Source organism: Conger conger, chromosome 7 (assembly GCF_963514075.1).
Source record: "Conger conger chromosome 7, fConCon1.1, whole genome shotgun sequence".
NCBI classification, from domain to species: Eukaryota; Metazoa; Chordata; class Actinopteri; order Anguilliformes; family Congridae; genus Conger; species Conger conger.
In genome coordinates, this window is record NC_083766.1 from 3,076,585 (window position 1) to 3,089,124 (window position 12,540).

Below are 12,540 nucleotides of genomic sequence, written 5' to 3' on the forward strand. Positions count from 1 at the left end.
TAGCCTGAAGAGATGGGTCTTCAGTCTGCGCTTGAAGGAGGTCAGAGACTCTGCCGTTCTGACATCCACCGGGAGGTCGTTCCACCACCGTGGGACCAGGACAGACAGCAGTCCTGAGCGTGAAGTGCAGGTGTGGCGAGGGGGAGGCGCCAGACGGCATGAAGTGGCAGAACGGAGGGGTCTTGTTGGTGTATAGGTCTTGATAAGGGATTGAATATACACAGGGGCTGATCCTTTAACTGCCTGGTATGCGAGCACCAAAGTTTTAAATTTGATGCGAGCCATAACAGGCAGCCAGTGGAGGTTGCTGAGCAGGGGGGTGGGGGTGAGCACGGGGGTGACATTACTCTTTTACATCGCTGAGAAATATGAATTCAATAACTATGGCAAATATTTTTGGACTTCTGCTTTTGTTTCTGTGCCTGGGTGGCCAATCACTTCCTCTGCAGTTTTTAGCGTCTTGTCTTGAAGCTTATTGTTTTGTTAAAGGGGCTGTGGCTCTATTCTATAAACACATTTTGTGATCGTTATGAATATTGTGGGACTTTAGTAAATCAGCCCATAGCCTGAAGTTAAAAATCAAGAATATGAATCAGCAACTGCTAAAAGTATGGCGGTACGGATGGTGCGGTGGGTAACACTGCCGCCTCACAGCAAGGAGGTCCTGGGTTCGAATCCCCATCGGCTGGGGCCTCTCTGTGTGGAGTTTGCATGTTCTCCCCGTGTCTGCTTGGGTTTCCTCCGGGTACTCCGGTTTCCTCCCACAGTCCAAAGACATGCAGGTTAGGCTGATTGGAGAGTCTAAATTGCCCGTGGGTATGAGCGTGTGTGTGAGTGTATGGTGTGTGTGCCCTGCGATGGACTGGCGACCTGTCCAGGGTGTATTCCTGCCTTTCGCCCAATGTATGCTGGGATAGGCTCCAGCCCCCCTGCGACCCTGTTCAGGATAAGCGGGTTAGAATAATGACTAAATGAATGCATTTAATTTCTTCCTTGTCCTTTATAGTTTGCAACCATTAAAATGTTAATTTGCTTTAAAATGATGGATTGGTTTGGTTTGTAGGGTGATAAAAAGTGTGCCGTATTTATATATAAATACATATCCCTGAGAGCGAGAAATTATTTTGTTTTTTTCACCAGGATATTATCACGTTCTTGCCAAAGGTGAGTTTTGATCCGAGAATCTAAAGGATTAACAGGATTCAGATTCAGATTCAGATTTTCTTGTGAAAAGCTAGTGCCAGGACCCTGGTAGCTGGGCTGGATTTGCCAGTTCAGTGGGTCTCGGCATGCACAATGATCAACGCGCGTGTGACGTGCTGGCTGCCGGGTTTTGGGGGCGTGATGCAGCTGTTTCCTGTTTGCCTAATGAAAGGGGGTTTAAAAGAAGCAGGTAAGGGGCAGACGCGAGAGAGACGCCGGGGGTTGAATGTTGGGGTTCCGCGAAAGGAATTTTAGTTGAAAAAATTTTAGGCTGTCTCCCGCATTGGCGGAGGTTAGCTGGCTGGCAGTCCCGGAAGAATGTGAACGCTACACGTGCGATACTGCTCTTAAGTGGGACCAGCGCTGGGCGATACTGCTCTTAAGTGGGACCAGCGCTGGGCGATACTGCTCTTAAGTGGGACCAGCGCTGGGCGATACTGCTCTTAAGTGGGACCAGCGCTGGGCGATACTGCTCTTAAGTGGGACCAGCGCTGGGCGATACTGCTCTTAAGTGGGACCAGCGCTGGGCGATACTGCTCTTAAGTGGGACCAGCGCTGGGCGATACTGCTCTTAAGTGGGACCAGCGCTGGGCGATACTGCTCTTAAGTGGGACCAGCGCTGGGCGATACTGCTCTTAAGTGGGACCAGCGCTGGGCGATACTGCTCTTAAGTGGGACCAGCGCTGGGCGATACTGCTCTTAAGTGGGACCAGCGCTGGGCGATACCGCTCTTAAGTGGGACCAGCGCTGGGCGATACTGCTCTTAAGTGGGACCAGCGCTGGGCGATACTGCTCTCAAGTGGGACCAGCGCTGGGCGATACTGCTCTTAAGTGGGACCAGCGCTGGGCGATACTGCTCTTAAGTGGGACCAGCGCTGGGCGATACTGCTCTTAAGTGGGACCAGCGCTGGGCGATTCTGCTCTTAAGTGGGACCAGCGCTGGGCGATACTGCTCTTAAGTGGGACCAGCGCTGGGCGATACTGCTCTTAAGTGGGACCAGCGCTGGGCGATACTGCTCTTAAGTGGGACCAGCGCTGGGCGATACTGCTCTTAAGTGGGACCAGCGCTGGGCGATACTGCTCTTAAGTGGGACCAGCGCTGGGCGATACTGCTCTTAAGTGGGACCAGCGCTGGGCGATACTGCTCTTAAGTGGGACCAGCGCTGGGCGATACTGCTCTTAAGTGGGACCAGCGCTGGGCGATACTGCTCTTAAGTGGGACCAGCGCTGAGCGATACCGCTCTTAAGTGGGACCAGCGCTGGGCGATACTGCTCTTAAGTGGGACCAGCGCTGGGCGATACTGCTCTTAAGTGGGACCAGCGCTGGGCGATACTGCTCTTAAGTGGGACCAGCGCTGGGCGATACTGCTCTTAAGTGGGACCAGCGCTGGGCGATACTGCTCTTAAGTGGGACCAGCGCTGGGCGATACTGCTCTTAAGTGGGACCAGCGCTGGGCGATACTGCTCTTAAGTGGGACCAGCGCTGGGCGATACTGCTCTTAAGTGGGACCAGCGCTGGGCGATACTGCTCTTAAGTGGGACCAGCGCTGGGCGATACTGCTCTTAAGTGGGACCAGCGCTGGGCGATACTGCTCTTAAGTGGGACCAGCGCTGGGCGATACTGCTCTTAAGTGGGACCAGCGCTGAGCGATTCTGGAGGAGCGGCTGTGTGGAGCCGGACTGCTGCCGTGGCAACGACCGCGCGACTTTGCGGAGGAATGACGCAGTGAGACTACACTCACCCTGACGAGGGCGGAGGGAACTGTGAGTCTTCCACGCGGCGGTAACGCAACGGGCGGACCAGTACCGGAGCCAGCACCAGCTCACTCCCCATTGGTGGAACAGTGAGGACGCTGAGGGCGGACAGTGCAACAGAACCAGCGTGCAGTGGACAGCAGAGTGGTTTGGGGTGCAGCTCAGCGGCCCGGAGACTTTACTGCACAGCGGGAGACAACCCAACCCTAAACAATCGGCTTTCTTTTTTTGGGGGGGGATGTAGAGGCCCAGCACAGCGGTGGGGGCCAACGACATCCCCTCAAGTTCTATGTTGTGTTGTTGGTGTGGGTGGAAGTGAAAGGTATGAGTGTGTGAGACCCCGCCCGTGATGGTTGACTTCCCCTTTGTGTGACGGGTAGGAGGGGGAGGGGGAGGAGGAGTGTTGGTGTAGGAGTAGTGGGGAAGTCGAAGGGGGGTGGGGTTGGTGTGTTGTGGCGTGCTCTGTGTTTTTTGGTAGAATAAATAAAATAAAGCTTTTGCCCTTTACCTGCTTCGTCCTGAGCTCCTTGTGGTGGGTGGGTTCTGCATAAGAACAATCGGAACCCGTGGAGGGGGCGGGAGTCAGCATACATACAGCACACAACATAGTGTTTGTCTGATGCATAGTCTTAATCAGCCCATAGCCTGAAGTTAAAAATCAAGAATATGAATCAGCAACTGCAAACCTAAACAGAAATACAATTGCAAATACAAACTTATAAATTAAACTTTGCTGCTAAAAGTACATTTTGCTTTTGAAGTCAATGTGTGACAAGCAGGCTGTTTGTGAATCTTTTTTTGTTTTATCAGGTGATAAAAGGAAGTGTTGTTACTGTGACGTATAAATATATAAATACATATCCCTGAGAGTGAAAAATTATTTTACTGCGCCCACCTCCTGCTGAGTGGTGTTCCGCTGCATACAGCGCCTATCCCATAATCCATCACACCAAGAGAATTTCCTTCAGTTTGGGACAATGATTCCTCGTTATACCATCGGCTGCTGGATTCTGTTGTTTTTTTCACCAGGATATTATCATGTTCTTGCCAAAGGTGAGTTATGATCCGAGAATCTAAAGGATAAACTGGATTCAGATTAGTGATCATCTCTTGTGAAAAGCTTTCAGGTTTTGAAATGCACAATATTTTCATCCGATTTCAATAACTGGTTGGAGCGTGTATTGTAATCGGCTGAATTATTTGCGAATGCATGATAACAATTTGAATGTTTGTTCTGAAGTCGTCCGAGTAGCACGGGGATTGGACGCCACGTTACGCTGCACATCAAAGACGACTTTTAAACCAACATGGGAATGGAACGTGAAACCGGGAAGTAACATCCAGACGTTGGTGTTGGAGAGCACTGCGTATCTGCTGGTGGAAAAGTTTCAGGAGACGAACGAGGGGCTGTACTACTGTGTCAATGAAACCGATAAAAAATCTGGGGTGAAACTGGAAAGACAGAAAGGTAAATACAATATCAGCTGAAAAGCGTTCAAATAACCATTCAAGTAATTTTGAGACTACAGCCGTAGCCTAAAAAGTCAGTCTAAAAATTAAGTCTAATGAACACCTAATAAAGTGCTCGCTGAGTGTATGCGTTACGTTTGAATGTCATTTTTACTGTAATGATATTCAGTATTCAGACCCCATCACTTTTTGCAAAATGTGATTGTGATTTTTTTTTTTTGGTCCAGGTGTAAAAAATCGCACACATGAAGTGTTCAGACGCCCTAAGACAGGCCCGTTGCAGCTCTTTTGTGAAGCTCAGTCCGGTGCGAAGCTTGAGGGGTTTTGGAGGCGGGAACCGACGGCTTCTGAAGGAGATTCCTGCAAACGGCATGGCACGGATCTTGCGCTCTTTGAAAATCGATCTGAAGTAAAGAATTGGCCTGACAACAAATTTGAGCTGCGCATCTCCCCGCTGCTTTGGGAAGACCATGGACACTACCGATGCGTTCTGTGTAAAAACCGCAGTATTGACAAAACATGCACTTATGAAATAATTACAGTTGATGGTAATGTCACGCATTATTCATTCTCCACACTTAGGCTTATTTAAGAACTGCAGAAATGCATTTAAAATGTAGTAAGATGTAAAGATTTAAAAATGATGAAAATGAAAATTAAATTTTTATCTCCCAGTAAATCCCTTTTTTCTTCCATGAGTGCTCGCAGGTAATGTACTTGCTCATTAAGAACAAATGCCATTTTGTGGAATTTAAATGCTATTCCATGAAATGTCCAGTGGTTAATTTAGTTTTAACTTTAATTCTGTGATCCTTATTAGGCTCTATCTATTCTCTGTAAGGGTCTATCTAAAACTAAGCAGTTTACTGTGTATTAACATGTTATACGGGTTTATCTACGTCTAAACAGTTTACTGTGTATTGATATGTCACACGGGTCTGTCTACTTGATGAATGTAGCCAACATTACATCCTTAAACTGTAAAGGAAGCTGTATTGTCCGGATGCATCCTGCCTCTGCTATCTATGCTATGTGGCCATCTTCAGTGAGATCGCTGTGCCTGTCTGCGTCCTCAGTGTACCAGGAACCTGCGGAGCTCATGGAGGGAGGAAATGGCTCCGTGGTTTGTAAAGTTTCGCACGCGAGACAGGGCACCAAACTGTTGTGGATAGAGGTGGAAAGTCAGCAGAAGTTCGCCAGCGCTGACGGGTTCGGGATTGAGTTTGCGCTCTCGGTGATAAACGTCACACTGAAGCGGAGCGCTTGGGTGTGTGCCGTGTTTTACAAGGACCGTCTTCGAGCCCTGCTGCCGTTAAACCTGACGATAAAGAGACAAGGTGAGGTGAGGGAGGGACTGTCACATACCAACCAGAAACTACACGTGTGTGTGTGTACATATTGTTCAGCATGTATGTATGTACAGTATGTAGGCATGTATTGTTAATGTTGATCATTCCAATACCGAAAATTATCTGTTTCTGTCAAAACAACAAACTGAATGTATGCAACAGAAGACAGATAAATTGTCAAATGTGTTTCATGTTGTGTGTACACTTGTACTGTATGCATGTGTAGCCTATGTTTGTGACTTATTAATTATTGTTGTTTTTATTCATAGGAATCAGTCCATTTTATCTTTTCCCGGCCTGTCTCGCTGGTCTTCTACTGTGCCTTGCACCTGTGCTCATAATCTATACAAAAGTAAGACATCGGAGACATGAAGGTAAGGAACAGCACTATTTATTTTTAATATTTGTCATGCAATGCAAGCCTAATTTAATTACTTCATCATGTTATCAAATTTTGGCCAGCATATTTAATCAATTATGTATTCTGTACCTGATGTATTTGCAAAGTATATGGGTGTTGTGTTAGTGTGTCGGTGTCTACGTGTGTGTGTGTTTATGTTTCACATGAGTGTGTGTGTGTGTGTGTGTGTGTGTGTCTATGTATCACATCTGCCTGTGTGTGTGTATGTGTGTGTGTTTCTCATCTGCGTGTGTGTTTCAGTGTGTTTGTGTATGTGTGTATATGTATCTCAGCATCTGCGTGTGTATCAGTGTGTTTGTGTGTGGCACATAAACAGGGGCCCGGGTTATGTTAAAATTATGCATTAGATTTTTTTAGTGAGGCAGTAAGTCTTTCCTGTAAAATATGATCCAATAATAGATAGTTAGCTGTGCAGTATTCACTTTGTGCCTGGGTAAAGTCAAATAAAAGATAAAGTTTGTTAATAGGAATTTTGCCTTGTAGTTTATAGTATAGTGCTGTATTTGCTTGACTGTGGTGGGTGGTTGGAGCCCCAGTGAAGCCACATTAGGATCTTATTTGTTTCACACAGTGATGTGTACAAAAGCGTTGTGGTTTCAGCCATAAAATGCATTCATTTGTGTTTCCTGTCTGTTCTTCTCTCTTCAAGGTGCTGAACAAACCCAAAACGATGATGCTGTCCACTATGCTTCTGTTCGTTTTAAAAAGAACGAAGGTCGTATTTTCCCTGCACTGATAAACAGAATAGATACGATATCTGCATCACAGTAATGCTAAGGATGATGGGTGTATGGTTCTGAAGTCAATGTCCATAAAAACCAAGAAAACACTTGCACTCCAAAAGAGGAAAAATGCAAAAACCGAGATAAATCAAATAAAGTACTTCAATATTGGGTGAAAACAGAAAGGTGCCAAAACGAAAAGTGCAGTAAACATACAGTGCAGTCAGAAAACCATCTTCAGTGCTCACGTATAAAGGGCAAAATGTACCCCGCAGAGGTAGGCTAGCCAGCAGCCAGAGACGGTTTATTTATTTATTTTATTTCTCCTTTATTTAACCAGGTGAGTCTCTTTTACAAGGGAGCCCTGGCCAAGGGAGGAGCAGGCAGAGAGTACAACATAATGTTCAGTACAATACAAAGGCACAACACAGTTACACATGAATACAATCTCAAGTAAAACAGGTTCATTCCTCAGTTAGCGGACGCACAGCACTGACACCTGAATACACGTGGAGACTGCATTTTACCAGGAGACATGAGCAGAAATGCAGCATCTAGACGGGACCAGAACAAGCACAGTGCTGTACGCAGGAACCCACATGAGGATGTGTGTTTACACCACACGAGCAAAGGAGCAGAGGGGAGCATCTCACAGAAGGGATGTGTGAAAACCATGAGAAATAGTATTTTTACTCCGTGATGTGTTCACAAGTGTTAAAAATGTATTTATTTGTGTTTTGGAAATACAATTCAGCTCAAGCTATGGAACAAAGCCCTTATCAGGGTGGGGTTTGAGCGGAGGACCAAGTGCGACTAAATAAAACCCCTCCTAGATCCCAGGGGCGGAGTACAGGGATAAGTGGGACAAAAAATGAGAATAACTCCCGTAACAGGGGGGAGAAACAAAAACAAACCCGAAGGCGATTCTTAATGGGAAAAACAGAAAAGGAGCCCAAAATGGCTGAAGAAAATAAAACGACCCTTTGAGAACAGGGCGAGTGTACCGACCAGTAACTGTGCCGAATAACGAGCACAGAGAGTGCCCAATCAGGGGCAATGAAATAAAAATACAACCTAGCCAAAAACAGCGTAGGCTAAACAAAAACCATGAGGCGCAGCTCAGGAATAAACACAAACCAAAATACATTTACCGGGGACAACGTCCCTCTACCGCCGGCTCACACGAGCCCAAAATAGAAGAAGAAAATAAACCCTTAGGGAAGGCGTCGGTAAAACCACACCAAACGCCTTCCTACCTTTTAGAATAATTTGTTAGGAAGTTTTGATCAGTGAACACACACCTGCACAGTACCTGACTCAAACCTCGCGTCTACCGTGTGCATTTACCGGCTTGGTGTTAGAGCGAACAGTAACACAAAAGCACTGAGGCGCATACAAGCTGGCCTTAAATACACAGCTGGGAGGCCATTCCCCTAATGCAAATGAGGAACAGGTGATAACAATGATCCCAGGCCCTCTAGCGGTCACCACGGGAATAACCTCCCACCATGACAGCCCTAATGAAGGAGTTGTGCTTTACGCTGCCTTGCATCTAAAAAAGAAAAACAGTAGTATTTCCCGCACAAATGAGCTACAGTATATGTTTTTGCCATACAAGACAATTTTTTATGATATAAAAAGTCAAAAAATACATCAGCTACTATGCAAAATAATTAATAATGAAACATATTTGTAATAATTTGTGAAATATTAGGTATACTCTTTGGTGAGGGTGAAATTGTATTTTTACCATTCTAATTATATTTAAGTATAAAATTATAACAAAATTGCATTTTTACAGAGTTATTTGTGCACTGGCTTTAAAAATGCTTAAAAAATGTATTTGTCTATTTCAGGTGCTGAAGGAACCCCGAATGAAGATGCGGTGAACTACGCAGCACTGCATTTTAAAAAGAGAAAAGGTAGCATGTCTGTCTGCATGTCTGTCTGCCCTGTCTGCCCTGTCTGCCCTGTCTGCATGTCTGTCTGCATGTCTGTCTGCGCTACGTTGCCATCTGACTGCACTGGCCAGACTGCAGGGCTAAGAGGGAAATGTTGAAATGTATTTTTACACAGCATGTTCATCCACCGCTTCCTTCTATCTTTCAACAGAAACTGACGACTGTAGAGCAGCCCTCTGTGCTGTAAGTACTATTCATTTACCTCTTCATTCATTCATTCATTCATTCATTCATTTAAAACAGAACCACATGTTATTTTTGCACGTCTTATCAGTATGTAATGCCATATCTGTGGCTGCAAGCCTTTTAAAACGTTCTTTCATTTAGACTGAAGCCCTGCCTACTGAGGAAGACTCTGTGATTTATTCAGGGTTGGCCCTGACAACCAGAACTTGAAGAAAATGTATGAAGTTTCATTTTATTGCAGATGTCATTTGTTCAAGTAATTACATGTTGTTTTTTAAGTTAAGGCTTCTGGGTAACTCTTCATGAGGAACTTATCTGTGGTTCATCTGCTGATGTAGAAATATGGTATTTTAATGAAATGGGGAAGTGGCCATTTGTCTTGATCACTTCTGCAACGGAATGACAAAGATAAAACGAAAATAATTTTGGCAGTGAAGAACCAGTCAACGTTTTTTTATTGAGGGATACAAACAGTGCCTTTCACCAGCTGAATGCAAGAAATGTATCAATAAAGCTCTTACTTTTAGATTTCATAACAGACCATTTAATTGCTTAATTGACTTATCTTTTATGAGTTTTTTTCTATCATGTCTGTTAAAGAGTTTTCTGTTAATAAATAAAACAAAATATATGTGTTTTGTTTTCAGCTTCAAAACCTTTTAAAATAATTTAGTTTTTAAAGTAAATTTTGAATGTTATTCACAGAGTGTGATAAGTTCTTTAGAAAATATTATATGGTCTTTCGACAATGTTTTATATAATGTAGTTCTTTAGAAAGTATACAATGGTCTCTTTTCTAAGGTTCAAAATGGCCAAATACAGCTCTCTGGTCTTCATGTTGGTTCATGTTTTCTAGCTCTAATGCAGTCTTCACAGGCAAAACCCAAGGCTAAAACCAAGAGTAGACATTCAGAACTATTATAATTTAACCCGTCATTCTCACCCATCGCAGTGTGGGTAATCGAGATGGCGACCGCAGCGTCCACTGCTCAAGCGAGTCAAACTTTTAAACGTTTTAAACGTTTTAACCGCCCTACTTTTAAACGTTTCAATTGTGGATTGCCTCCTATTTTAACTTTTCCACAAAGATGCGTGATTGTCATTGTTTTAATCTTTCGCCTGATCGCTTGCTCGTCACGCTGTCACTTCTTGCCTGACGATGGGGAGGGAAGCTACTTCCCGACTGCAGGTAGCCAACATCTCCTGTTCTCCGGGTTCCTGGATATTGGCCGTGCCAGAGCCCCATCATCATCTAGTAAGGATGGGGTCCCTACGTCGAGCTCTTCTGTTGGATTCATTTGGCTGACGCTGATACTCCTCTTGGCCGGTGACGTTGAGCTAAACCCTGGCCCAGCTAGCCCAGCTAGCCCAGCAGCTAGCTTGGACTTTCCTCCACCTGCGCTGCTTTCTTCGGCGGGCCGTGGCGGTCCCGCACTGGCGGCGATTGGCCTGGTGTCTGGGTTGCTGGCTCCTCTGGCCTGCTTCGGTGGAGGTCTGCTGGCTGATTTGCAGTCTCTTCCGGTATGCTGCGGCGGGACTGTTGAGGTGATCGCCGGACTGTCGGCCTTTCCTGGCGTTGGTTCATCCCGGGAGGATTTCGCTCCTGCTGCGGTGGTGGCTCGTCTTCAGCCCGGATCCGTAGCAGGGCGGCCTGCGCTTCCCTACGGCGCAGTTGGGCTTCGGAGCGGCAGCGGACTATTGTCAACAACGTTTGCCTCGAGTACAGCAACTGAGTTGCGGAGCAACAGCTGGCGTCCTGAATGGTCCGGTAAGGATACCGCGGCTTTGTGTGTCATCCCCACTATCAGCCCCCTCCCAGTACGTCTTCCTCGTTGTGCTTCCAGGCCAAGCAGAGCTGTGCAGGGAAACCTGGTGGTTGTTTCTACTGGTATTGCCTTGCCCGGCTCTGCTCCTTCTGCTACTCTGGGATCTAATGATTTGGGGTCATTGCAGGACCTGCGGGCCATAAATGATTTGAAGCTTCTGCACCTAAATTCGAGGAGTTTGCTGCCCAAGATGGATTTCATTAACTGTATGATTGTCGATGCCGCCCCCGACATACTTGTTATTACCGAGTCTTGGTTGTCTGGGAAAATTTCCAACTCGGATGTTTCTATTGCCGGTTTTAATTTGCTTAGATCTGATAGGAGAGCTAAAGGAGGTGGAGTGGCTATATTTGTCAGGGAACACCTAGCCGTACAGGTCCTTGTGTCCTCCACCGTCCCGAAATGTTTTGAGTGTTTAGTTTTAGATGTTTTTTTGGTTGGTGGCGTCCATATTGTGGTTGCTGGTGTTTATCGCCCACCCTCTGCGCCAACTTCAGCATTAGATGAGTTGGGGAAGGTGTTATCTATGTATGCCTCTTCCGAATTGGTGGTGCTGGGCGATTTAAACCTGGACTGGCTCTCTGATAGCTGTACTAGTCTTTAACAGCTCTGCTTAGATTTAGATCTATCTCAACTTATTTTACACCCCACAAGACCAAATGCCAAATCTCCATCTAGATCCACCCTAATTGATATTATATTAACTAATAGGCCATTTAAATATCCTCAGTGTGGGGTGTTTGCACCAGGCATTAGCGACCACTGCCCTATAGCTTGTGTTAGATTAGTCAAAGCTAATAAATCCAATGGTCACCTCATCACAAAGCGTAATTTTAAATATTTTATAGAACAAGGCTTCCTACATGATTTATCCCACTCTGATTTAGATAGATTATGCTTAATCCCTGATTCTGAGTTAGCTTCTGACCACTTCTCCTATATTTTTAATTCCATCACTAATAAGCATGCTCCTTATAAAAATCTCAGAGTAAAAAATCGCTCTAGTCCCTGGATCTCTGAGGAAGTCATCGAAACCCTTCAACTCAGAGACCCCGCCTGGACTACTGCCAGATCTACTGGTAATCCGACGGACTGGTTACATTTCAGGAAAATGCGGAATAAAAGAACTAGTTTAGTCAGGAAAGCCAAATCTGATTTCTATTTATCTTCATTTGCAAATGCCCAAGGAAACTCAGCTAGTTTTTGGAAAATTGTAAAATCATTTAAATCTGGATCCACCTCTACTCTCCCACCTCAAATTAGCTATGAGAATAATGTTATTTCAGACAAATCAAAAATGTGCGACGCATTTAACCAACATTTTGTAGCTTCTGGCCTTCTATTTGATAGGCTATCAGCCAATACGGTCTCGCCGGGACACGTCCATGACCCGTCATTGGCCGAAAACCTTTCGATCCCCTCCTCTCTTGCTAATAGATTCTCTTTTAGACCGGTTAGTGACTATGAAGTTTTCATGGCACTCTCCCATCTGAATATTAAAAAGTCTAAGGGTGAGGATGACATAGCCCCTTATCTTTTGCGTCTCAGTGCTCACCTGGTCGCCTCCCCGCTTGCTCACATTTTTAACCTAACTTTTATCTCCGGTGAAATCCCAACGGAGATCAGCAGTTTCCGAGATACTCAAAC

General features: G+C 45.5%; 2 protein-coding genes across 2 annotated transcripts; both read left to right on the top strand.

Moving 5' to 3' along the window:
* Positions 1–3,816: 3,816 nt before the first annotated feature.
* On the top strand, positions 3,817–8,809 carry LOC133132468 (uncharacterized). Its single transcript, XM_061247924.1, has 5 exons — positions 3,817–4,011; positions 4,199–4,426; positions 4,656–4,976; positions 5,505–5,770; positions 8,777–8,809. Exons 1-5 carry the CDS (start codon positions 3,936–3,938, stop codon positions 8,807–8,809), a joined length of 924 nt encoding a protein of 307 aa, XP_061103908.1. The 5' UTR covers positions 3,817–3,935.
* A 226-nt stretch (positions 8,810–9,035) lies between these two features.
* Positions 9,036–12,306, top strand: LOC133133186 (uncharacterized). The gene is made up of 2 exons (XM_061249262.1): positions 9,036–9,064; positions 9,209–12,306. Exon 2 carries the CDS (start codon positions 10,034–10,036, stop codon positions 11,495–11,497), a length of 1,464 nt encoding a protein of 487 aa, XP_061105246.1. The 5' UTR covers positions 9,036–9,064; positions 9,209–10,033; the 3' UTR covers positions 11,498–12,306.
* Positions 12,307–12,540: the final 234 nt, after the last annotated feature.